At 40.0% G+C, this 27,493-nt stretch overlaps 1 protein-coding gene across 7 annotated transcripts in view; it reads left to right on the top strand.

Annotated features, from left to right (window-relative positions):
• Window positions 1-27,493, top strand: part of TASP1 (taspase 1) — a 261,040-nt gene that overhangs the window by 91,359 nt on the left and 142,188 nt on the right. For 5 of the 7 annotated variants that reach the window (XM_074347862.1, XM_074347859.1, XM_074347863.1 and 2 more), the window contains 2 exons: window positions 36-155; window positions 5,921-5,999. In XM_074347862.1, coding sequence (XP_074203963.1) covers window positions 36-155; window positions 5,921-5,999 — 199 coding nt within the window. The remainder of the gene's footprint in view (window positions 1-35; window positions 156-5,920; window positions 6,000-27,493) is intronic. The other 2 variants (XR_012500775.1, XR_012500776.1) reach the window with 1 other exon arrangement.

The raw sequence follows: 27,493 nt of genomic DNA on the forward strand, positions 1-27,493 counted from the left end.
GCTCAGCCGATGCTCGGGCCACTTTTGCTCTGCAGGAGAACGACTCGGGCACTTTGGACACAGTGGGCGCGGTAGTTGTGGACCACGAAGGGAATGTTGCTGCTGCCGTCTCCAGTGGAGGTCTGGCCTTGAAACATCCAGGGAGAGTTGGGCAGGTAAGTAATTATAGGGTTTTTAAACTAGTTTTTCAAGTCAAAGCATGGAGTTTTCTAGCTCACAAGTTTTTAAACCGGTAGAGACATTTTTTTTTTTCCTTTAGAAAAAAAAATACTGTTCTTAACACTTACGTAGTTTAAATCATCAGTCAAATACCTGTACAGGATTCTGCCTAAAATTAAAACCTGCCTCATAGTAATAGGGTTCTTTTTGATCTTCACAATTGTTAATGTTACCAAGTCCCAACTTGTTCTGGTTGCTGCACATCAGTCCAATAAATCAGGAGATGAGGTGCTGGGGCAAGGAATAACTTTATTCGGAAAGCTGGTAGACTGAGAAGATGGCAGATGAATGTGCTGGAGAACCATCTTCCCCAAATCAGAAGTCAGGCTCCTTTTATACTAAAAAGGGGATGAGGTATGGTTGGTTGTTCTGCTGGTTGTTGCAAACTTCTTGGTGTCAGAATCCTTTGTTCTTGCAGCTGTCCACATAGGTCAGGTCATGGTGTTCCTGTAAACCTCCAACAAGACAAATATTATTCTCTCTCCTGCAACTTTTTACCTCTATATAAGGGAAAAGTATACCCTTAAAGGTCAGAGCCTTGAGAATGGGCTCTCCTGTATATTTCAGGCTCTAGGCAGCATTCTTTTACAAAAGGTGCAGAACCAGCATGACTAAGCACAGGAGACAGAGCAGAGGGTTAGAGTTAAAGGAACAGATCTCATATGGAGTCAGATTTGTTCTTCCCTATTACAGTAATCCTGTGTTTTGCTGCCTTCCACAGGCTGGGTACTGGCCTGGGCATTTAGTAGACATTTAATAAATGTGCATTGATTCCCATTTTCTTTCTTTGTAAACGTCATTCTCTTTAGGAGCAAGCACCTATGTTGCTGCTTATTTTTCAGGTGGGAAATTATTTTAGAGTTACATTTTGTATTTCCTCCATTCAAGGGCCAGTAACATTTTGACCCTTAATCCCTCTGATTAAGCATATCAGCTATTATTTTTATAGACTGACTAGTATTCAAGTCACCAACACATGATACCACTCAGGAAACTGAGATATAATAAGGAGGGTCTAATTTACATGCAGCTGGCTTACTCCCAGTTCACTTGTCCATCTTCACCCTGACCCCCCCATCTCCAGCCTTTAGTACTGTACTGAGGATGAAAGTTAACAATCCGTTGGATCTAATAACCTATGTGAGTATAGACCAATTTGGCACATTACTTATGGGCTTAACAAATATTTGTTGAGTGAACAAATGAATTGGACACCCTCATGAAGTCTGTTGAAGTAGTTGCACAGGGTGTGTTTAAGCTCAGTAATGGGATCTCATGTTACACCTGGAGCACCACATGGCATGGTTTGTGTGCTTTGTCTCTCATGTTTGGAGGAGAGTCGGGGTCACAGTTGCTTTGGACACGAGGGTTAGCGAGTGCTTGGAACAGAGTGGTCTGATTCATGGAACACATCTTTGCAAAGCCCCAAGCGATGTTCCCTGATCTGCCCTTTCTTGTGGACAAGCCACATACAGTCCTATGGTGGGAAGGGGAAGGGAAGAATAATTAATTTTGTGCTACTCTTTGCCTCCCATACAAGGGGATTTATGGGGGATGATTCCTCAACATGTGTACAATGCTTTGAACTCATTATAAAAAGCCTTTGTCTGGTCATGGTATTTATTTTTTCACATTACAAAGCCCTGTGTATTTGTCATATTTGGAGTAAGAAGACCAAGCTTGCCTATCAGATTTGGATGCCTTGGTGGAGAAAGAGAGAGAGGAGCCAGCAGAGCTGCCTTCACTGCATTGCTGTTGCCATGACTTTCTCACTGGGTTTTGTTTGTTTGGGCTAGCAAAACAGCAACAGCAGCACCAAGGACAGCCCTGGACTATGTTAGCAGGATTATACTGGACAATCTTGAAGCCCTTCTGCCACTGATTGTCATGGAAAAAGAAATATTGTGAAACCTACACGTACACATTTGAAAGTTGCTGACAGAGTAAATCTTAAAAGTTCTCATCACAAGAAAAAAATTCTGTTAACTATGTATGATGATGGATGTTAACTACACTAATTATGGTGATCATTTTGCAATATATGCAAATATTGAATCATTATTTTGTACACCTAAAACTAACATGGTGTGTGTCAGTTATACCTCAATTAAAGAAAGCTTACATACTGATTTTCCCCACTTGGCTAGTTTATGGAGACACAGTTTGAGGGCTGAGAGATCAGGAGAGGGTGTGGAGGGGAGGTGTAGAGGTGCTTACAGAAAAACGCAGTTGCTTAATCAGGTGTGTTGCTAAGACAGGGGAGAGGCAGTAAGCCTGGAAAAATGTAAGCATCAGATGAGAGGGAAAGAGCCAGTCTTCTTGACAATCATGACAGAATGAAATATAATTCCCCAGCAAATTGTTTAAAAAAGCAAAGACCAATTTTTTTTAAATGTAGTGAAATGAGATTTTTGATACATTTTAAGTGCACAAATAACTATTTACTAATTTTAGCATATTACTCATGTTAGTTCAAATGGTGAAGTGGCAATTTGAATTAGAACTTCTTTGTTTCCTTAACTTACTGTAATAATTAGAATTTATAAGTGGGACATGAGAAAGGAATTACTATATTCCAGCCCTCCCCACCCCCTCCCCTTCCCACACTCAAACAGGCAGTTGAGTTTAGGGGTTAAGAGATTTTGGAATTAGGTAAACCTTTATTCTAATCCCACCTCCCCGTTTACCAGTCTCCTTACTGTGGCCAAGTTACTCCACGCATTTAAGTTCTGCTTCCCACAACTGTAAAATGGGGATAAATAGCTACCTTACAAAGTTCTAGAAGATTAAATGACATAATGCATTTAAATTGCTTATCATGGCCCCTCACAATAACAGCTGTAGCTCGTGTTTATTAATCTCTTACTGTGTGTGGCAAGTGTGTTGATTCCTGTGATCCTGTAACATTGTGAGGTGGGTGTCTTTATTATCCTCATTTTATAAAAGAGGAAGCTAAGACCCTGAGAAGATTAAATGTTAATAGTAATATCATCATATATATGACCTACTTTTACTGCATGATAATAGCTTTAATAAAATTTTGCTACTGAAAACAAGGAAGCTTTTGTTGTTGTTTTTGAAAGTCTGTTTAAGGCTTGTTATGTTTTATCCAAAGGAGTGAATAAATGAGGGACAATCTCCCATTCTTTCTTTTTATCTGACCAATCATTGTCTCAGCTCAACCAATTTCAGAAGCTTAAGAAGGAGGACAACTTTAGGTCATGAAATTGTGAAGGGGTGCATAAAGGAACTTTGCTTAGAGAGGAGAAGCAAGAGTAAGACTAAATGGTCTTTTTTCCCATGACTTCCTAAATGGGTTTCTAAGGGGTATCTTATTTACTATTTTTGGGGTGCAGGCTTCTGGTCAAGATAACTGTGAGGAATGGAAAGGGCAACGGGCTCATATCCAGGGTTTTCGGTGAAGGAAGAATGGGTCCTTCCATTGAGGTCGTGTGTTCTCTGAGGCTGTGGCTGACCCAGCACCTGACCTGGATAGTCCCAGTTAAGTGGATTATCCCACAAGTCTGCCAGTCTTATTCTGAAATCCATGGCTGGATCACTCATGTAGGGCTTTTAGTTGCCACACTCATTCAGCCGTCTTGTGTATTTTAGAAGTACGGTGTTTTCAAAGACAGTAATAGATTTTCTGCTGTCTGCCGTATTAGGGGTGTTGTGTTCAGTTCTTGGCTTTACTTTTATGAGGGGAATTGCCAGTGATAATGGGGGATGACAGCTGTGGATCACATGAGCATGGTCAGACTTCATCTACAATTATCCTGGACTTTGGATTATTTCTCAAAGAGGGTCATTTGGGAGATGGGGTGTGTACGTGCGTCTCAAAGTCATGGGGAACAGTTCACACATTCTTCGAGAGAGAAAAGAGGAATGAGGGCATTAGAAGAGCTGTTTTCAAGAATCTGGAGGACTTAGGGGGAGATTAAAGTATTTCTAGAGAGTAGAACCAGGATTTGTAGGTGGAAGTTATGAGAAAGTAGATATTCCTTAGAGCAATCTAAGGAAGAACTTTCTACCAATGGCAAGTGTCCAAAAGGGGGATATGTTCCCACATGAGGTTGTGAGCTTCTCAGTATCAGACGTGAATAGGATATTTCATGGAAATTCCTGCTTTGGGTAGAATATTGTAGCAAATTAGTTCTGAAGTCCTTGTAAAAAGGAATAAAACATCATAGAAAGCTGAAATCTGTCTGGTCACCATCCTCAGTCTTAGTTCCTTCTCCCAGTCCTCACAAGTGAGTTTCTAGAAAACAATAGTACTATTTATGGGAGTATATATATGTATTTTTAAACAGCATCTCTCTCTTTTTTTTTTTTTTGATTGAAGTATGGTTGATTTACAATGTTGTGTTAGTTTCTGGTGTACAGCATAGTGATTCAGTTATACATATATTCTTTTTCATTATGGGTTACTATAAGCTATTGTAGTTCCTTGTGCTATACAGCAGGACTTTGTTGTTTATCTATTTTATATATAGTAGTTTGTGTCTGCTAATTATGGGAGTATCTTTTACCTTCAATCACAGAGAATACTGAATGTATTGTAGTTTTATTTTTTAAATTTAATATGTTCTCGGGTTTTTCTGTAATAATTCTTAAAAATCTTTTTTAAAAAAACTTAATTCTTTTTTTCTAATGTTTGTAATGAACTCCATATGTTGCTATGCCATTGTTTATTTAGCCATTTATTTACTGATTGACATTTATGCTGTTTTCAGTACTTGGTTCTTATCAAACAGGTGAAAATGAAGACTCTTGACCATGCCTCCTCGTACTTCTCGGCAATAGCCATCTAAGGGTTTTTTTCTTATTCTACCTCTAAGTAAGGAATGGAAAAGTTATCAATTGTGATTCACTTCCAAAGGCAGAGAAATCACTGTCGATGTTGAAGCCATGAATCCAGAGATTCTGGGTGGCACTATTAGAAACAAAATAGGAATGATTGTCAGATACTTCTATAAAACCATAGTAGCTTATTGCGTTCCTGGTGGTTTCAGACATACAAGTTTATTCCACCAGCTCACAAAGTGATCAGCTTGAACAGGCCTTTTTGTGTCCATTCTTGTATCTGGCAGAATCTAGCACGGTGGTGAGCACACACTAGGCTCTTTGGTACATAACTGCAGTTCCTATTGTGCTGCCCTGAAGGAGGCATGGGAAAGGCACTTTTAAGGCAGAGCATAGCAGGTGGGCAACCTGGGTTCCAGTCCCCCAGGGCCCTGGTTAATAATACTGAATCCTGGGCCAACCTCCAGACCATTGCATCGGGATATCTGGGAACCCATTCCGATCAGCATGCCCCCAACTAATTTGACACACATCTGGTTTGAGAAGCACCACTTTAAGGCAACCACAACGATTTCAAGGGGCCAGAAGAGCAAGACCTGACAACATACAGTAAGAGGAAGAGGTTTCAGGGAAGGAAACGCTTACTATTGATGAGACCAAGAAACTTTCTTTTGCTGTTTTCTGAAAATTTTTAGATTAGAAGATAGCTGAAAATATAGTTTTGATGGTGTTAGAATCGCTGTTTGAGTGGGTCTTATATAACCTCTGCCTGTCACCCGTTTTTCACATCGTTATTAAATGAGGCTTTATTCGATGGGTATGATTTTGTCTTCTGTTGAAAGCCAGTAATTACGTATAATACTCTTAAAATCTTGTATTCATCTGTTTTTTCCCCCAGGCTGCTCTTTACGGATGTGGCTGCTGGGCTGAAAACACTGGAGCTCACAATCCCTACTCCACAGCTGTGAGTACCTCAGGTATTTGCTGCTTTCATGACCATTTTTCATAACTTCAACCTGTAGGTCATTTAATGATTGAAAACAGTATTTTTATTGTAAACATAAAGCATGTGCTAGGACACTGCGTGGACAAGAACACCGATGCCCAAAAGATCTTTGACCTTTGAGAGCCTTTGAGAGTTGTTCCACAAAGTAAGTATCACAGGGTAAACGCTTTGCTGTCCTTTTCAGTACAACTCTGGAGTTAACTGGAATTTAATTACATCTTTAATAGCTTTTTTTCCCTCTAATGACTCATGAGAATGCCCGATTCAGATCAAAATGATGTAAGAGTAGCAAGGCATTTCAAAAACTAAGAGGTCATTTCTTAAGTAAAATGTTGACATAAAACTTACAAAGTGCATTTCAAAATGTATTGTTTATGATATCTACGTTTTTAATAAAATGTATGTCCTCTTTTTGTATTTGCATTAGAAAAGTCATTATCATTTAGGTAGGGGTGCGTGTGTGCGCGCGCGTGAGTGTGTGTGTGTTTGGGGGAGTGGGTTTCAGTGGGCGGCATGGTTGTGGTCTAGAGCCAGGCTTTCGTACGCTCGTGCCAGGTGTACCTGAGGCCTGAATGCGGTTGACATGCGTGGTTGACAAGTCGTAGTATTGGTTGTCTCTCAAGTAGTAGTCCTAGGCCTTTCTCCCCTTTCTCCTCCTCTCAGGCTTTATCAGGAGGGCAGGTAGGCAGGCTGTATTTCCTCTCTTTTTCTCTTCGGTTTCCACCACGTTGGTTTCTGTCCCACCATTCTGATCACCCACCCAATCCAGCAGCCCCCTTCTTCTGTGTACTCCTGACTCCCTGTGATCTCTGGCACCGGCGACACTCTTCTTTCTGTCTGGAGCATAGACCCAGGAACTCTCCTGGTTTGTCCCGCTCGCCTCACCTGCTCCGCCTTGGCCTTCATCACCGACTCTTCCCGTTGCTGACAGCCCCAGGTGTGGCCTCTGTCAGCTTTTCTTCACCTCACTCTGTGCTTCCTCTCGGAGACATGGTCTTCTTGCTGTCGTTCTCATGATCTCAGTGGTTATCTCCCAGACTGCTGGCTTCTGCGTCTGTCTCTACTCTGACTCTTCTCCTGAAGTCCACCTGAGTCCTTTCTGCCTTCCTGTCGGACACGTCCCTGTGGGTGTCGTGTGTGCACACAGGTTCAACAGAACACCTTGTTCCACACCCCCACCCCGGGCCACCTTTCTCCTGTATTCTTGTTCTCTTTTACTGCCCTATTTGGTCAGACTTGGAATCTTGGTATTTGTAGCTTCTTCTCCATTTCTGCTACCTGACCCTGGGATTTCAGACCCCATAACCACCTGCCTGCCTATTGTAGCAGCCTCCTCACCTAGATCCATTACCAGGTGGAAAAATTTGATTTTGAGCCACTGGCCCATCAGGTGAAGTCCAAACAGAAATTAATGTTAAATCTAAACCACATTAATACAATAGACAAAAAATTTGCTTTTCAGTCTTTCATTTTTGAAGAGGTGAGCATAATGTAATAATATGAGTTGATTTTTAGTTTAATACTGGTGGCAAATGAAGTTTACACATAACATTTAGGAATTAGCTTGTGCATAATTAAGTATGCCCATGCATATGGAAAATTGCAGTATTTGAATAAACCAAAGTCTAACATAGATAATCCATTATTTCATTTTTATTTTCCTGGAGAAGTATCAGTTTGTATCATGTGTTGCATTGATTTTCTTTCTGGGTTGGTATGTGGTTCAGTGAGTTGGTTTGTTGCTGTTTAAATGTTACCCTCACGTCTAGATGTTTGGAGACCTGAATTCTACTTTAACCTGGAATCCTGAGAGCCTGCCTGACTGTCACTTTGGAAAAGAAATTCAGTCTCCTTAGGATTGTCCACCTCCTTTTTTTTTTTTTTTTAATTGGTGATGTGGAAGTTGGAATAAGAGCACAGTTTATGTGGTGGTGAAAAAGAATATAAAAACAAATATATGTATGTTCATGTATGACTGAAGCATTGTGCTGTACACTGGTGATTGGCACAGCATTGTAAACTGACTATATATATGGAAAAAGTGTAAAAAGAAAGAGGACAGTCTATGGATTTGATTCTATTAAATGGAATACAGTGGGTGAAGTTAAAATGGCAAAGTTAAGGTCCTTCTCTCTTCCCCTTGAGAATTTCCTTCTTTGCCCATCTTTGCATCAGTTGAGGGTAGTTTTGTATGACTAACGGTACCTTCAGGTTTTCAGGTTATGATATCCAGTGTAGCTTTTTAGCCTGAATGCCCAGCTCATCGTGTTGTATCCTTCTTAAGTTTCAGGACAAATCACCATCAGCCCACAGAACCTGAGGGTAACAGACCAGTCTCTAGTCCCTTCCATCTGTGGGACTTTGTGCAGTTGCTTCATCCTTTTCTCCTGGGGCTGTTGCTGTGAGTTTGACAAAGGAAACACATGGCAGAGTTGGGTGACCAAGTCAGAAGAAAGGTGGAGCACAGAATTTTGCAATTTATTAGTCAGAATAAAAGAGACATGTGCCTTGGGCTGTTTCAGAAGATCCAGAGACCTGGCCTGCATTGTAGGTTTATAGTTCTTGGAAGGTGATAATTGAGAGACAGAGGGAAGAGGGTTAGTTAAGGTCAGGGTAGGGGTAGGGCTCTCCTAAGGCCAGACAGGCGACTTGGTCATTAACCTGAGGGATAAACTCCGGCATCTTGTTCTCATCATGGTGGGGAGGAATGGGTGGGGACTGGGGAAGACGGGAGGGTGGCAGGAGCTGACCTTGCAAATCCTGACTAGTGTTCAGCTTCTTGGAGATTTGCCTGGCTAGGGAAGGGGCAGAGTAGACACTTGGGTTCTTGTTCAGACCCTTCCACTCACTGGCTGAGACATACATCCTGTCAAGGAGTTAATTGTACAACAGGAATAGGATCTATCTTAATATCTGTGAGGATTTAATGAGTTGATGTATAGGTCCCTAGAAATTATTCCTCTTGTATAACTGAAACCATGTGAATTTTGAATAGCAACTCTCCATTTCCCCTTCCTTAACCCCTGGCAGTCACTGTTTTACTCTCTGCTTCTATGAGTCTGACTGTTTTAGGTACCTCCCATGAGTGGATTTATGCGGTATCTGTCCTGTGACTGGCTTATTGCATTGAGCATAATGTGTTCTAGGTTCATCCATGTTATATGTGGCAGGATTTCCTCCTTTTCAAAGGCTGAATAATACTCCGTTATATGTATATACTACATTTTCTTGCTCATCTGTCAAAGGACACTTAGGTTGTTTCCACATCTTGGCTGTTGTGAATATTGATGCAATGAATGTGGGAGTACAAATACCTCTTCGAGATCCTGATTTCAGTTCTTTTGGATAAATACCCAAAAGTAGAATGGCTGGCTGGAGCATGTGACCGTCCTATTTTTAGTGTTTTGAGGAACCTCTGTACTGTTTTCCACAGTAGCTGAACCACCTTATACTCCCATAAGCCAAGTGTGAGGGTTTGGATATCTCCATATCCTCACCGACATTTATCTTTTTTTTTTCCTTTTTTTAAAACATTTTTTATTGAGTTATAGTCGTTTTACAATGTTGTGTCAAATTCTAGTGTAGAGCACAATTTTTCAGCTATACATGAACATACATATATTCATTGTCACATTTTTTTTCGCTGTGAGCTACCACAAGATCTTGTATATATTTTCCTGTGCTATACGGCGTAATCTTGTTTATCTATTCTGCATATGCCTGTCCATGTCTACAAATTTTGAACTCCCGGTCTATCCCTTCCCACCCCCCACCCACCGATATTTATCTCTTGTCTTTTTGAGAATAGCTGTTTTAACAGGTGTGACGCAATACCTCGTGTTTTGATTTGCACTTCCCTGATGATAAGTGATGTTGAGTATCTTTTGATGTACCTGTTAGCCATTTGTGTTTTCTTTGAAGAAACATCTGTTGGGGTCCTTTGCCTATGTTTTAATATTTTTGTTTGTTTGTTTGTTTTTTTGCTATTGAGATGTAGTTCCTTCCTTCTCTATTTTGGATATTAACCCCTTATCAGACATATGGCTTGTAAATATTTTCTCCCATTCCATAAGTGTCCTTTTCATTTTGTTGCTTTTTCCCTTTGCTGTCTTGAAGCTTTTTAGCTTGATATGGTCCCATTTGTCTATTTTTGCTTTTGTTGCCTATATGTTTACTGTAACATCCAAGAATAAAATATACCAATATAAGATACATAAATTAGGGGGGAAAAAGGCAGACAGTTATGACACACTGCTTTCTCATCACTTAACACATGGCTGCTGCTTGACAAGAAAGTACAGAATTGGGGCTATTCTTCCAACAGGAAAGATTTACTTCCCTGATAATAATGCCATGCCCCTTTGCTATTTCCATGTCTTCCGATGGATACAGTCTCTTTTGTTTGAATTCTGTATCCGGCTGTAATCCTTTTGAAGACACTCAACACATGTAGTTTCAACATAGCTCACAGTCAACTGAAGACTCAACAAAAGAGAGCAGTGAGGCAGTGGTGGCTGGTCCCAGCTGCAGCCTAGAGGGCAGACAGAGGAGTGTGCCATCAATTACAGCCCATCTCCCGATTTCAGAAGATTTAAAATGTGAAAAAAAAGTATGCTTTTCTGATTCTCAGGTTTTTAATGAAAATAGTTTCAAGTTTTCTTTAAGCTGGGACATAAGTCTTGAGAAAAGGGGGCCTGTGGGTATGTTTGTGTTTCCTGAGTGCCTGGAACAGGGCTTTGCACTTCATAAATGCTTATCAGACATGTTCAAATTAAAAAATGTGTTAGTATGGACAACAGCGTTGTATTATAATCACCAAACTTGCCAAGAGTCTGGAACTTAATTATTCCAACCATTAAAAAGAAAGGATAACTAAGTAATGTGGTAGAGGTGCTGATCATTGCACAGCGGCAGTCGTGTGCCAGTAGATAAACGTGTCAGATCCATGTGTTGTACACCTTAAACCACACAGGGCTATATGTCAAGTATAAACAAATATATTTCAAAGATAAAAATTTGTATGTGGTTCCTTCCTCTTTTAGGATTCTTGTCTTCTCAAAAATATTATCCATCATGGAATTTCTTTAAATAACATTTAAAAATTTGATTTAAATTGCCAAAATTGGATTCACAGATAATTTTTCAGTAACACATCAGATGCGTGACATGAGATCCATCTGTGGCCTTTCCCTGGCTGTGGGGAGGGAGAGCAGGTTGAGGGTTGGAAGATCAGGAGGAGGAAGAAGCAAGAGGTGAGGGTTCTGCTCTGGCCGACCTCCGCACTGGCCTCATGTGACTTGTCTGTAGAGTCTGGTTTCTTCCTCTTAAAGAGAAGCAGCGAGTCCAGGGGTCTTGTGGCAGGTGACTGGGGAGCAAGACGCTTCAGCCTCGCTCTTTTAGAGTTCTGGCGTGAAGAAGAATCTGCTACCTGGTGTGGGCCTCAGTGATTTCTGATTTTCTAGCTTCATTGATTTTCCGGGTCTTGGCTGTCCTAGAAACCAGAGGGCGGTGAGGGTGTGGCCGTGGCTTGCTGAGAGCAGGTTCAAAGGTGGGTGGGATGAAAAGTGCAGAGAACGAGCCAGGCTGTGGCCTTGTATTTCTGAGCCGGTGGTTGCAGTGTCCTCCTCGGGGGCTGGGAAGGGTGTCTCGCTGCTTGACTCTCCCACCCAGCAGGCTGCCGCCGATCGTCCTCTGCCTGTCTGCGGGAGGTCGTCTGCTGAGTCCGCTGCAGACCTCCTCTGCCCCAGGCACCTTGTCAGGAGGGCACGAGAGTGAAGTCACCTGGCGCAGGAGCCCCTGGGAAATCCTTGCTGAGGCATATACACGTGCTGTGTGGTCACTGCTCCCTGGGGCCCGAGGGGTCGGGGAGGCAGGAATCCGTGCTTCCCCTTCCCTTCTGAGAGGAGCTGTATTTCTCTGTGGGACTGTCTGTCTGTCACAAGCTCTCTTGGTGGCCCACTCTCTTGACTATCATGAATAAAAGCCCTGTTCTACTCAGGACTGGATGCAGGTCACCCTGGGGTTCAGCCTCCCTTCCAGCTCTCTTCCCTGTTTCTTTAGCAGCCTCTCAAGGTGTGTCTTCAGGGAGTTGTCTCCTTGAGGCCCACTCCTTTTCTTCACTCCTTCTACTCATTGACTTGTAAGTCCACTTTCGTCCGGCCTCCTCCTCCACCACTCTGCCAGTCTGCTCCAGTCAAGATGAACAGTCGCCTCCAAAGCCCAGTGGTCACCCCTCAGTCCCTTGCACAGCCCTGGACACAGTTGCCTGAATGACTTGCTCCTCCCAGAAGGACTGTTTGTGGTAGACTTGCAGAGCACCAAACTCACCTGGCCTCTTCCTGCCTCGCTGGCTGCTGCTTCTCAGTCTGCTTTGTTAGTGTTTCTCATCTTCTTGACCTCTCAGTGTTGGAGTGCCTGATGCCTAGTCCTTGACCTTCTCTTTGTCTTGGAATACTTACTCCCTTGGTGTTCTCATCCAGCCCAGTGGCTCAGTACCACAGATATGCCAACTCCCATGTTTTTATCTCCAACCTGGGCCTCTCCCCGGAACTCAGTTACTTAACTGCTTGTTCAAAGCCTCACTTGTGTGTGTAACAGGCAACTCAAACTTAGCCTGTCCACGTGGGAGCTCTTGCTGTTACCACCCCGCTTCTTCTCTTGTGGTCTCCACACAGCGGAGGGCGACTCCAGCCTCCCACTGGCTCAGGCCAAAATCCTGGAGTCATACCTGAACCTCTTTTCTTTACTATCACCTGCCTCCACTCCAGCAACAGACTCTGTCCACTCTCCTCTCTAGATATATTTTAAATCCAGCCACTTCTTACTTAGCACCTTCACTGCCATCAACAGATTCCAAGTGCTGTCACCTCTAATCTGGATTATTGCAGCCGTCCCTTAGCTGGTCCCTCATTTTTGCTCCTTTCCTCCTTTGTTCAATTCTCAGCAACTCTCCGTGGACTTGGTGTTGCAACCTAACTCCGCTCACGTGTCGTACCTCCTCTCCGAACTGCCCAGCGCTTCCCATCTCACTCAAGGGAAGCGCCAAGGCTCTTACTCAGGACCCGTGAGGCCTCATATGAGGTGCCCTCCGCCCCTCCAGACTGCAGCCCTTGCTTGACCCCCTGCGCATTCAGCTCCCGCTCCGCTGGCCACTGCTGTGCTTCACACCCGCCAGGCACACGCCCACCTCAGGGCCTCCGCCTGAGTCGCTGCCTCTCCCGTTAGCTCTCTGCCCTTAGTGTCTTAAGCCCCTGCCCCGACCTCACCAGCTCGTATTCGGGTGACTCGTCTTCTCACCGAGAGCTTCCTTGACCATCCCATTTTAAACATGTAAATCCTCCCTCAGCCAGTGTTCCCAGTCTCCCTTCCATGTTTTATTTTTTCCCATGGAATGTATCACGTCTAACATTTTATATCTTCTACATATTTATTTTGTCTTTATTTTCTACCACACTCAACTATGAGACTGTGTGAGGGTTGGGGTTTTCCTCAGCTTTCTGCACTGATGTGTGAAGGGTGCTTATCAGATAGGGCCTCTGATGTTTGTTGAGTGAATTGATGTGAACAAATAAATACATTGATGTGGTGTCTTAGTCAACTCAGGCTGCTATAACGAAATACCATAGACAGTGGCTTAAACGGCAGACATTTAATCCTCGAAGTTCTGGAGGCTGGAAGTCCAAGATCATGGCGCCAGCAGGTTCAGTTCCTGGTGAGAGCTCTCCTCCTGGCTTGCAGGCTGCCACCTTGTTGCTGGTCTTCATGTGGCGGGAAGAGAGAGCGGGAGAGAGAGAGCACACTCTGGTCTCGCTTCCTCTTTTTAGGGGTTTGGTCTGATGAGAGCAGAGGGGTGAGTGAGCGCAAGGTGTGTGGCCTTAATCTGAGGTCTTACTAGGTGATCCCTAGATGGCCCTGACTAAGTGTTTACATTTTCTTTTGTATAAAGTGGAGCCCTTTTGAGGAGGGAGATGCTCATTCTTCTAGAGGACGGATGAAGGCAGATAGAGCTCTGGTCTTTGAGGTTGCTCTGGAATGAAAGGCGAGAGTGGTCTCGGAGTTGAGTAAACTGCTGTAGGTTCTCCTGGGCAGCATCGAGGCTCTTCCTCCCACACTGCGTCCTTTACCTGCCTCACTAGGCCGTGCTGCTTCTCCTTTCCGTGGCCGACACCGGGGCTTCTCAGAAGCGTCTCATATTTACGAAAGGAAAAACTTCATAATCTTGTCACACTCAACGAGACTCTTAGAGAGCAGCCACTTAGTCTGAAGTAATTTGGGATTTTAATATGTAGGGTTGGGGAAAACGCCATGGGAAATCTTTTCGTGTGAGTTATGACTTCTAGATGTGAATATAGATAAAACCCTACTATTTGTAAGCATCATCATCATCTTAGAATGACTTGAGTCCTTGGACAGTTTGGCTAGCGGGAGTTGGGGAGAAATATTGTTCACTTACAGACAACAGAGTATATAAACTACCAGCACTTTTCCCAAAACTAAGGGAATTACGTGAGATGGGAATTCTATTCAGAGCCGGTTGCTTACTCTAATTAGGTCACTTCATACCTGATGAACTATTAGTACATGATTTCCTGCTTTTTAGATGATTAAAGTTGGTGATGGTTCAAAACAAACCAGAACTCTGAATCATGCTAAGTTACTTCCTAGAAAGCCAGTTCAAGGTGACAGCTTTGGTTATCACGTATCTTGGGTGTTTTAAATGAGTCTTTTTTTTCTTTTTCCTGACTGTGAAACAACACATGGTCATTGAAAAGAGTCTAGAAAATGAAACGGATAATTCTGCTATGCTGTGATAGTGTCTTAATATTTTTGGTAGACTTTTGATTGACCAAACAAAAATGACAATATTGTTTAACTTCTGTTGTTCTTTGTCTATCTAATATTATATAATGAACATTTTTATATTTCATTACAGTTTTCTTCAAAACATAGTTTTAAAGGATGTGAAAGCTGTCTTTCCCGCATCCATGAGTTCAGGCATTTTGGTCTTATGTCAAATGACTTTGTAACTGCACTCGTGCTACGAAACAGCATCTCTCTTAGAGGCTCTTATCCTGTGCTCCAGTGTCTGGGAATGCTAAAAGAGAAGACCATCCCTGTCTTCAAAGGGCATGAAATTCAAGGCCTTACTTGATAAGACAGGGAAGTTCCTTGCCAATATAGAAATACATTGGAATAATGGCTGTGATGAAGGCTTGCCAGCCCTGAATGAGGGAACGTGCACCACAGTCTCCCAGAGGGACCTGGGCGCGCCCAGCAGCCTGACTGTTGCTGCTGCCATCAGTGCATCTCCCTTCTTGCCACACACCCTCTCCCCAAAGTCTCACCAAGACCAGCTGCCTTTAAGCTGAGCATCACCCAGCTCACTCATGTTCTCACTGAAATGTCTGTAGCACCCCAGGAGAGCCCAGGACATTGTGAAGGAAAGTCGATTTCTCTCTGAAAGAGACTGTAGACTTGGGTAGAGTGGATCAAGTGAGCTCCAAGATGTTCTTTTGATGTTGTTACTTTCTCAGATTTTTTTTTTTTTTTTGCCAGATACTTATTTCGCAATGCTTTGTTGTTGTTTGGGGTGGGGGGGGGGGGAGTAGAATAGACTTCTAAAATGCAGGGTAAAGAAATGGAAGAAACAGAAGCAGAAGATCAAGTGATGGGTTAAAACGCCAGTGCTGTGATCCTTAGTGTGATTCCCCCTTTGACTATTCTCACTTGAAAGAATGCCTTTCCCTCCTATTGCCGGGCCCTACCTGCTGTCGGTAGGAGAGGGAGTGAGCCGAGCAACTTGTCAAAGCCTTTCCGAGCTCCCTTCATATGGTTCGCAGAAACAGAGCTGGGTTTTCATTTCTTCTTTCATTCAACAGGAGTCCCTTTCATGTCTGAAAATTGAAAACGCGTGTTTTTCCGTGTGGAGCGAGGATGTGTGCCCTCTGGCACACCTGGTTCTCATTTCCTGACTTGAAAGCATAGCCCATCCAAAGGAGCAGAAAAACAATTTCTTTCTGACACGCTGCTCCGTGTTCCTCACTGGGCTGAAGGCCTTCGCGGCTTTGCCATCTCGGTCCCCTCGGTAGAAGGTTCTCGTTAGAGGCAGAGTTCACGCAGTACAAGAGTGCCTTTTACGGCACAGGCCCGTTTGGCGTATTATTTTGTTGCTGTGGTGGTGGTGGTAGTGCTTTTCTCAGCTCAGGAAATTTACTTGAAATAAGATTTATTTTTAAAAACACAGGGAAAGGTCTTAAAAATTTTTTTAATATTAAATTTAGCTGGGCAGTATACGTTGGAAGTGTCTGTGTAAGCTGATCAGTGAACCGATTGGCCAGGAGAAGGGTTTGGTCGAGCATACGAATGTTTAAATTCCAGAGCGCTGTTTAACATAAATCAAATATTTCCAACGCATTACTTCAGATTTGTGTGTACTTTAAAGTCTTGCCAGCTTAAATGACTGTGAGGCACAATATGTTGACTTTGAGTTTTGTAAATTGATAATTTGTTGCTATGAAAGTTGTACATGGTATAACTCATCACTTTCTGAAGGTACATAGTGTGTCTGATGTTGCAAGCTGTTATGGGAAAAAAAAAATGATGCCCAGGGAATTCAAGTCTTTAGCGCTCAGATGCTTGAAGTTGGATCTTCAGTTCCTCATGAGTTCCCTGGACGTTGCTCTTTAGACACAAACTTTTGGTTTAGGCTTTCTATTTCTGAGACTTATTTCTAATAATAATCTTAGTGATACTTCTTCAGAAACAGTTTCTCGGCTTTTTTTTTTTAACACTCACTTTTTTCACACTTTAGCACGTATGAATTATCTGTTAAAATACAGATTATGATCCAGGGGGTCTGGGAGAGGCCTGGGATTCTGCATTTTTCATAAGCTCCCAGGTAATACCAGTGCTGCTGGTCCACAGATCATACTTTAAGTAGCAAGTCAACATTTTGGTGGACAAAGTGGTGCTGTTCTCAACTGTGCGTTGCTTATAGTGCTCACACCATACAATTTACTAGCCTCTTTCATCATATTTTGCTGGATCTAAAGCTAAGGAGATCTGGTGTATATCCTTGACCCTAAGCATCCCTGAGAACTTTAACAGATAGTTAACTAGTGACTATATGGGCCAGCTTGGATAGGGACCCCTGAGAGAGGATTATTGTACTGACAGAAATGATATTTATGTTTCTGGATACACCTAACCCTGATACAAATTAGCCAAGATTCATGTTGCAAACAGAAGTGGGTAAAACAAACTACTGACTGTAAAAGGTGCTGATAGAGGAGTTAGAAAGACATACTTTCTATGAATCAAATGTGTTTTAACCGGCTCTGTCCATGGTGGCTGGTTAATGTGGGCCAAAAGATTTATTGGTGAATCATGGAGAAAAAATGGAGACACTTAAATATAAAATGTAGACACATTTGCATTCTTACTACCTTGTTGTTGAATACACGTCCTGGTTCTCATTAGCAGATCACAGCATAATTGAGCCCATAGTGTAACACATCATGACCAAAGGATAACTGACATTTTTATGTTCAGAATGTTTTGTTCATATCATGAAAAAGTACATTTATTTGTATGTCGTATTTGTCTTTTGGCTTTGATGAAAAAAAATTTTTTTGAACCACTGTTGGCTAGTAGAAAACATGGATGGCCATTTAAAAAAAAATCTGAGTTTGGTGTCAACGAACTAGACATTTCTTTAAAATTCCACAGTGGTATTTCAGGTCTACAGGTACTCACATTGAATGGAAGAGCAGGTGCACTCTGGAGGCAGTCTGGGGTATGGGATATCATGGACTTGGAAATCAGACTTGGGTTGGAATCATAATGGAGGGAGCAGGTTGGAAGGGTGGGTTCACCTGTGGCCAACCAGGACTGGAGCATCTTTCTTTATGGAGGAGAGGCATACAGATATGCTAATTACCATTGATGTTATCACTCTGTACCATCACATCTCCTGTTAGTTGGGATTCAGTGTTGTATGTTTTTTAATGCTGAGGAGTTCTGCTTTCTCCAACAATTTCTCTACATTCTGGCCCTAAATGAGAATGTTTCCCTGATTCTTCATAATTTCCTAATAAATTGTATGTGTTATAATCTAACAGAATAATGATTGTTTACTAATAGTGATGATAGAATAATAAGCTCCTGGTTGGATTCTCCTAGGATGATGTGGTGGTGTGTTCTGGGAAGTACAGAAGAATACTTACCCCATGCAACTAAGATAGCTAGTAAAGTTCATGTCAGAGGGCAATAAGGATTTAAGATTTACTGAGATTTGTTTCATATGAGTTCTTCTTGTTCCTTAAAATTTAGATTTGCCTTTGCTTTACCTGTTAGGCTTTCTTTTTAATGTTAACGTACATTTAGTGGAATATAGAGAGGTAATAATCTCAGTGGAACTATTTTTTATGTATGTGTCTTACATGTCTTCATTCCTCTGATTTTTCCCGTCCTGATTTCACTTCACATGTTAGTAGCAGTTTATTCTTTGTAGCCTTTCACATTAGAGTTGTAGCCTTTCTGCATCTGGAGTAAATGTAAGCACAACAAACTTGAGTTTGTGTACAGCCCTCCAGTTTCTGCTCTTCAGAACAACTTTTGTAGGTTAAACCCTGCCCCTGTCATCAAGTTCATGTATATTTTTCAGCAACTCACTATGTACATTGCACAGGTTTTATTCTGATCTTCAAGTTGGGGCAATTTTCATTAGCAAGTCCTAGCTAGCATCGTTTACTTCATTTCTTTATATCTGTCATTGTAACCTAAACAATTTAGCACAATTTCACAAGGAAGGAGTACATATTTCTCTTTCCGCTCCTGCCTAGAATCCCTTCCCTCCTTATCACACCTGGTGAAGCCTAGCTCATCTAAGATTGAGCTCAAATGTCTTCTTTTCTGCAGCCTCCCTCCTCCTCTGCCTTCCGCCCTTGCCCAGCCCCACAGATGTTCTCCTTTCGTAGTCAGTGCTGCCATGACATAGCACTTACACCACTCGCATGGTTGTTTCCTTCACCAAGCCTGGGAACCTTGAGGAAGAAACTGGTGCCTTAAAGATGCTGTTTGATTAAATTCAGTAACCCTTTGCATATATTGAGGCAGTGTCAAACATTCTGATGGGCATCGTGACTTATTTGTTCCACGTTGGTAAACCAGAGCTAGTCCTCCTGCTTGTTTAAGAGCTTCAGATTTTCATGATAAAGGCTCTGTTCTGAAGAGAAGGGTGGTTTAATTTTAATTTAGTTTTGATAAAATCCATTGCAGTTTTCACACCCTTCGATGACCATAGTAATTGGAGTACTTTGAGCTGTTAAGTAACAGAAATCACAACTCAAACTGGCTTCGGCAACAAGGAGTGGTATGATTTCACAAAGGAGGAGGTTCCAGAATAGGTGGATTTCAGGATTGGTTGGTTCAAGGGCTCCATTGATGACAACAAGGATCCAGTTCTCCACGTCCCTTGCTTGCTCTGCTGTCCTTGTTGCTGGACTCTTCTTCAGGCTGATGGCAGAATGGCTGCTGCATTGCTAGAAAAGCTCACCACATAAAAATCTCGAGAGTCTGTTTCTGTTTTGTAAATAAGTTCATTTGCCTTTTTTTTTCCTTAAAGTTCTGTGTATAAGTGATATCATATGGTATTTTTCTTTCTCTTTCTGGTGTGCTTCACTTAGAATGACAGTCTCTAGGTCCATCCATGTTGCTGCAGATGGCATTATTTTATTCTCTTTATGCCTGAGTAGTATTCCATTGCAAATATACGACAGCTTCTTTATCCAGTCATCTGTCATTGGACATTTAGGTTGTTTCCATGTCTTGACTGCTGTAAATAGTGCTGCATTATGTTGTACACCAGAAACTGACACAACATTATAAACTGACTATACATCAATAATATATATATATATATATATACAAAAAAAAATCTCTAGAGGAAGAAAAAGCAATTTCTTTGTGTAGCTCTTTTCTAGGAGTGACGCTTCTCAGAAGCTCCCCAGTGGACTTTTCACATTTTGTTGACTGACTAATTTTGGGCCGCATGCCTGTTCCTGAGCTGATCACTGATGGAAGGGATTGCCCTTGAACCAGTCATGGGCACTCGACATGCCCGTAGATCACGTACATGACTGTGGATGGGGGTGGTGATAGAAAGCAGAACAAAATCAGGATTCTTTTAGGACAGGAGAAGGAAATGAATGTTGTGCAAGTGACCACCAAGATCCTGCCAACCTGACACTTGCCGTTATTTGTGGTCAGTAATAAGGATGATAACAGCAGCTGTCATTTGTTGAGCACTTGCTGTGGTCAGGCACTGTGCTGAGTACTTTTTACATAATGATTCTCATTTTCAAATGAGAAAACTGAGGTTCAGAAAAATCAAACAGTGCCTGAGTGCCTGAAGAATCTAAACAGTCTTCACTCAATGACAGAGAAATGTGATAAAGTCGAGGGGCCGAATTGAAATTTAATTGGCTGTTGTTCTACTAGAAATGTTGCAAGTTAGGTATTTAGAGAGTTAAAAATGTGAAGTTATCATTTAAAATCTGTCCTTACCAAAGCCATGCCTCTTGCTTTTTTTTTTTTTTTTTTTGGCTAACAGAAAGCTGGCTGTGGAAAATGGATGTTTTTGTTTTGAAAAATCAAATGCAGTAGATTAAAAAAAAAAAAAACCCGCCCCACCACAAAGTTTGTTTATATCTTCATTTCACTCAAATTGAATAGATGAAATGGGATCTGGCCATTTTCATATTGTTTATGTTCTGCTTTGCTTCTTGGTTCTAGGGCAGGATTCCTGGTTCTGCCTGAATTTGTTTTCCTCTCAAGTATCATTTGCAAGATTACTGTAGAAATTAATAAAGAGAAAGTACTTTTATTCAGTAAGCATTGTAATTGCCTTAATATGACATAATACGATGCTATTTTATTAGCATCATAAAATACCTTTCAAATGCGTGTTCCCTAAACCTCGGTCTACTTTGTTGTTCTTTTTCAGTCCAGAGGGAAGGAAAGTGATTTACATCAGTAACCAATGTAATATTTTATATGAAGGGTCATTTGAGGGTCTCATTTCTTTTCATCTCTTTTAATATAAGGACAAAGTTAGATGCTTGGTCTATGTTTCATTTATATGTAATAAAAGGGCCTATGTAAATAAAATACATGAAATCAAAGTGACAAAAGTTGTTTTTACTCAATGAAACTATTATATAAATGGCATCTGTGTGTGTGTGTGTGTGTGTGTGCGCGCGCGCACGTGCGCGTGGACAGGGATTGCACAGAGGACTGGGGAGTGATGTTATATCCTCTGATGGATAGCTTCTGACTTTTGTTTCACCCATTATATTGCAAAATATTAGGTCCTTAATTAGGTAAGGTTACTCAGTCTGAACTAGCAAGTCCGTTGCTGTTTAGTTACCTACTACCATTTAACAACTCACCCCCAAACTTTGTGGCTTAGAAAAATAACCCTTTTCTTATTTCTTATGATTGTATGTGTTAACTAGGTCTCAAGTGGATGGTTCTTTGTGGGTTATGCTTGGGGATTCTCACATGGCTGCAGTCTGACAGTGGTTTAACTAGGTGTCCATGATGGCTTCATCACGTGGCTGGTGCCTTGATGGGCACAGCCAGAAGATTGGGCTCAGCTGGTATGCTGGGGTGCTTTGGCCTTGCTGTCTTCCTATGTGGTATCGAGGAATCCCTCTCTCATGTGGCCTCTCCAGCAAGGGAGGGATCCTTACACAGTAGTCAGGACACTCAACATACAAAAGCAAACGTTACCAAGCCTCCTTAGGGCTTAGGCCTGGGACTGGCATTGTGTTAGTTAAGGTGAATCAGAGGGCCAGTCCAGATTCACTGTAGAAGGGGAACAAACATGGGTGTGAATACTGGGCAGCTTTGTTCATTGGGAGCCATCTTTGAAGACTAGCTACCTTAGGAACTTTTTTTTTTTTGAGTAAGCATTCTCTCTTTGAGAACCTAAAAACTGTGGATCTTCTCCCTGGAAACATGCATGTGAACAGAGTTACCTGCATAAATGGACACATGTGTCTAGTAAAACTTCATGGGATTCCTCGCTGGACAATCCATGATTGTCCAGGTAGGTATCTTTGGTTTAACTGGTAAAGTTTAGAAATTTACTAACTCCTAAGTTAATGATTTAAATAGTAACTTATTTTAAAATAACTACATAAAATTCTTTCCTATGGCTGTTTTAGTAATAACCAATGAGTTATTTCCTGGTGTTTGTTTTTTTTGCTCTTCTAAAAACAATGATTTTCTTGTAGACAGCTATTGTATACTTGTCTATTTCTTTACCATAAATTCCTGGAAATATATGATGTGAGTCAAAGGAATGGACATTTTAAAGGATTTTGGTAGATATTGACTATGTCTTTTTTTCTTATTAAGAACTAAGTTTTAAAAATTGCATTATTGGATACATATAAAATAATGTACTATATGTAAATTATGAAACAAAAATAAAATCAAATCCCTTGAACTTATCATTTGCTTAAACATGAATAGTAATCATATTGAATCTACTTCTACTCTTTCTCAAACTCTTCTCCAGAGATAACTACTATCCTTAATTTTGTGTATCATTCCCTTGCTTAAAAAAAGTTTAATCACATATGTATGTGTTTTTAAACAGTACATTGTTTAGTTTTATGGGTTTTATTGAGCCATAGGAACATGGTATTATATGGTATATGGTCCTCTGTGACTTGCTTCTTTCACAAAATGTTATGTTTTCATAGTATTTGTCTATGTAGTTTCTCTGTAAAATTTTTAAAAATTCTTTTAACTTTTAAAATATTTCATCATGTAACTATATCCCAGAATTCTGTGATTTCTCCTGTATCTATTAGTTGTTATTTCTCTAAAAAGAAAATCTCTTCCTCGTTATCAATTTGACTACCCAGACATACAGTTTAGAAGCTCTAACATTTAGAAGTATTCTAAATACTACTCTGTATTTAGAAGTTATTAGGTACATACACATTTAGAATTGTTATATCTTCTTGACAAATTGATACTTTTATAATTATAAAATATTCTTTATCTCTAGATTATTTTCTTTGTTTTGATGTTTACTTTGTTTAACATTAATATAGTCACACCAGCTTTCTTATGCTTAGTGCTTGTCTGGTATATTATTTTTCACCCATTTTACTTTTAGCCTATTTTGTCTTTATAGTAAAGTATATTTCTTATAAATAAATAGGTCCCTTCTTTTTTTAAATTAATCCAGACTGATAATCTGAGGCTTTTACTTAGAGTGTTTAGTCCGTTTATATCTAATGTAATTATTGATATGATCAGACTATATCTACCATCTTTTTTGTTTTGTTATTTGTTCTTTGTTTTCTTTGTTCCTCTGTTCTTCTTTTCCTGTTTTCCTTTGGATTGAATAATTTTTAGTATTTTATTTTTTTCTCCTCTATTAACATTTTGTTATGCTTTTATGTATTACATTTTTTGTGGTTGCTCTAGAGATTACATATGCATCATTGATTTAATATAATCTGCTTTAGAGTAATAATATATTACTTCACAAACAATGTTAGATTCTTAGTATAAATCCATTATTCCTTTCCCATCCTTTGAGCTCTTGGTATATATTTTAATGTCTATATTATGTTATAAAAATGACATTATCATTATTTATTTTTGCTTTAAATAGTTGTCTTTTAAAGAGATTTATGCATACATGCATACAAACACACATCTAATAGCTTTAAAACTTAAAAAAAAAGTGTTTACCACACTAGTTCCTCTCTCTGGGACTCTATTCCTAATATCAGGCTTTTGCTGGTAGTATTTCCCTTTAGCCTAAAGAATGCCCTTTAGTATATTTATAGTTAGGATCTGCTGGTGATGAGTCTTTATTTCTTCTTTATTTCTGAAGGATATTTTCTCTGCATAAAGATTTCTATGTGGACTTTTTTTCCTTCAATAATTAAAAAATGTCTTTTGTCTTTTTATTGTCTTTTTTCACTTCCTATTTGTCAATTGTCTTTTTTACTTCCATTGTTTCTGGTGAGAATTTTTATGGTTGTTCCTTTGTATGTAACATGTCTCTTTTTTTCCTGCCTGTTTTTAATATTTTTTCTTTTGTTTTCAGTAGTTTGACTCTGATGATCCTAAATGTGATATTGTCTGTGTTTATCCTTCTCAGGCTTTGCTGAACTTCTTGGATTATTGGGTTGATGTCACTTGCCAAGTTTGGAAAATTCTCAGCTATCGTACCTTCAGATATTTCTTCTGTTCTGTTCTCTCTTCTGGGACTGCCATTATATGCATTTGGTATTATCCTAAAGATATGGGGAGTTTTGTTTTATTTTTGGTCATTCTTTTCCTCTCTGTGTTTCAGTTTGGATAAGTTAGTATGACTATTATTAAGTTCACAGATCCTTTCTTTTGCTTATCTTCTATTTACTCTTAAACCCACTGAATGCATTTTCATTTTTGATACTATATTTTTTATTTAAATTATTTCCATTTAGTTCATATTTGAAGCTTTTCTCTGCTGAGATTTCCCATATTATTATGAAAACTTCCCCCTTTTCCATTAGATGCTTACATAAAACAATTAATTATTAGTTAATTAAGGTTCTTATCTGATAATTCCAACATCCAGATCATTAGTAGTCCACTACTGTTTACCATTCCTTCTCTTGTTTATAAGGCATGTTTGTTACTCTTTCATGTCTTAATAATTATTGATTGTATGCTATGTTACGTATAGAACACAGACAAGACTAAAGAAAAGATTTGCCACTAAACAGGGACATATTCCTTCTTACATGTGTCTACAGTGTCATTTGTAATTATGTTGGGGCTGGGTATTCTTGTAGCAGTAGATACAGTTCACTCCTGGCTTCAGGTATTTTGGTGGTGGTATTCAGATTTACCATTCAGCAGAGCTTGGGGTCTGAATACCAGCACAATTCTAGATATCTGTTTATATTATTTATTGTTCAACTGTCAGCTTTTGGAATCATGGGGAAACCTCTCTCTCTCTCTCTGAGTGGAAATCAGACTTGCTTAGTGAGCGGGGCTTCCCTGGATTCTAATTCATCATGTCAGCCCATGTGGTCACTTAAAGTTTGTTAAAGTTCAACCTGTTTCCCCTTAGCCTAGCCTATAGCATTTCTCCTTTTCCCACTGCTTCCTGGGGGATAAAAAGGCCACCGGCCTTTTCTGTCATAGGAAAGGCTTGTCCCTTTTGTGAATTTAGTTCCTTGAGGTATCTTTGCATCATCATCTCTCTGAATTTTTAAAAAAACACTAGTGTTGTAGCTTATCTGGCTTATTGGTTCTTGTTAGGGTGGCTCTGTTGGCTTTTGTTGTTAAGGTCGGAGTGATAGACTCTTGCCGTTTTCTTCATCTTAACTAGAAGTGGAAATCCAAGTCATTTGTTTTGGAGGCTTGCAGGACATTAAAGAGTTAGGGACCTTTTTATTCCTTTTGCTGGTAAAATTGTTCCATCTCTTGCCATTGAAAGCCCCTTTAAGTTGGCTTGTGTGGTCTTTGCCATGACTACCTTTGATAGTTTTCTTGCTTTTAGATAGAACAAGATGTTTCAGACTCCTCTTGGGCACTTCTTTAGCCAGATCCAGAACTGGTCATTTCCCCAGGGATCAGTATGTCTTTTTTTTACAGGAAATGGTATGATTCTAATATGATAATCTGATTTCATTGTTTTCACTGCAATTTCCACATTAGACTGAGTCTTTGTCACACGGAGTTCATGGTCCCAGCAGTAAATATTTTTATTGGAAATCAAAATGAAAGTTCAGCTTACTGACTTAAAACCACATGCTTGTAGATTTTGAAATAAAATGATAACTGTGTGGGTTCTTAATTTGGGGTTTGTGGACCCTATGGAGTCCATACATGGGTTTTCCTGGCGAATTCTGTGAATTTCCTGAGACTGTTTAATTTTAGGCAAAGATATATCTTTTTTTCTCATGACCTTGGTAAAATTAGGAAGCACAATTTTAGGTAACATTAAAATTGTAAATACATTTCTTGGCTAAAATGAAAAGCTAAAAAGTAATACACAGGTGAGTGTATTTCCTCTTTTACTAGCATTATTTCTTAATAATAGTGCCAGATGAAAACCTTGAGAAATGCTAAATTTTATATTGTCTATTTGCCTTTTGCTACATGTGTCATTTGATGTCTACCTTAAATTTTCTTTTTCCTTTTTTTTACCTGCTATATGATGGTTCTGCCTAGTGGGCAGTAAGATAGCTTTGGTACTATTTATTCTTATTCCTTAATTTCTACTCTGATCTAGACAAATGAATATGATTACCATTTTCCTTTCCACCTTCAGAACTTTTGTGTCTTTCTCCAGTCTCAGAACCACCCTCAACACTGTGTTGAGTAGAGAAAGTAATAAGCAATGACTGGTGAACAGATTTAAAACTTTTTTCCCATCGTCCTTCATGAGGCCTCCAAATACCGAATGTTGTTTTTTAAACTCTGTGAGTACAGCTTTAAAACTGATGAAATGATTTATATTGCCTCTCCTTTGTACAGAGGAATTTATTGAGAAGTAACATCAACTCAAACTTCCCTTTTCACTTTTTAAAGAGGCTTTGGCCATTCAAATCACCCTCATAAATCACTTCTAAATTTTGTCATTAAGAAAATTATTAATTAAATGTTTAATATATTGGCTGGCTTAGTAGTTACAGGTTAAATTTATAGTGTAGTATAACTGTCTTGCATGTGTTCTTTCTGTTTGTGGGCTTTATATTACATATATAATCAATATGTATGCTGAAATATTTATTTTACATTACATCACATCTACATTATTGTGGATGTTTATAGCCATGCCTTGGCTTTTTTTTCACTCATAAAAGACACACTGTGGTCTTGATGCAAAATGAAATCTCCAGTTTTAGCATTTTCCCTTTGGGACTGCTTCGTGATTATGTCTAGGGTGTTGTGGTTAAAATTGGGGGCTACCTATAGACCTACGTGTTGGTATCAGAATTTGTTGTGCTACTTACCTGCAGGTAATTATTACTTTGATCTTGATCATGGATTCAAGTTTTTGAAGCTTTTGAATTTTCTTTGTTTATATGTCCTTCATTTATATGATATATTAGCCTTATTTTTACAGTGGTGGACTCTCATGAAACAAGCGTATTATTTTCAGTTACAAGACTTGGATTTTAGAATCTTAGTTCTTCCATTTCTCTTTTCTTATTTGTCAAATTGAGATGACAGTCCCTTCCTTAAAAGTTAATTGTAAGGCCTTACAGTGATGATATTTGTGAAGGCCCCAGATACGAGGTAGTTGATCAATTAATGGTGAATCAGTAAGTCAGTGATTTTTTCTTTTCTTCCTTAAAAAAAGTAAGTAGATTAAAAAATAGTCTAGATACACTATTTCATGAATTAACAGCTTTTTAAAAGGGTTTTCTCCTA

The sequence above is a fragment of the Camelus bactrianus genome, chromosome 19, assembly GCF_048773025.1.
Source record: "Camelus bactrianus isolate YW-2024 breed Bactrian camel chromosome 19, ASM4877302v1, whole genome shotgun sequence".
Taxonomy (NCBI): Eukaryota; Metazoa; Chordata; class Mammalia; order Artiodactyla; family Camelidae; genus Camelus; species Camelus bactrianus.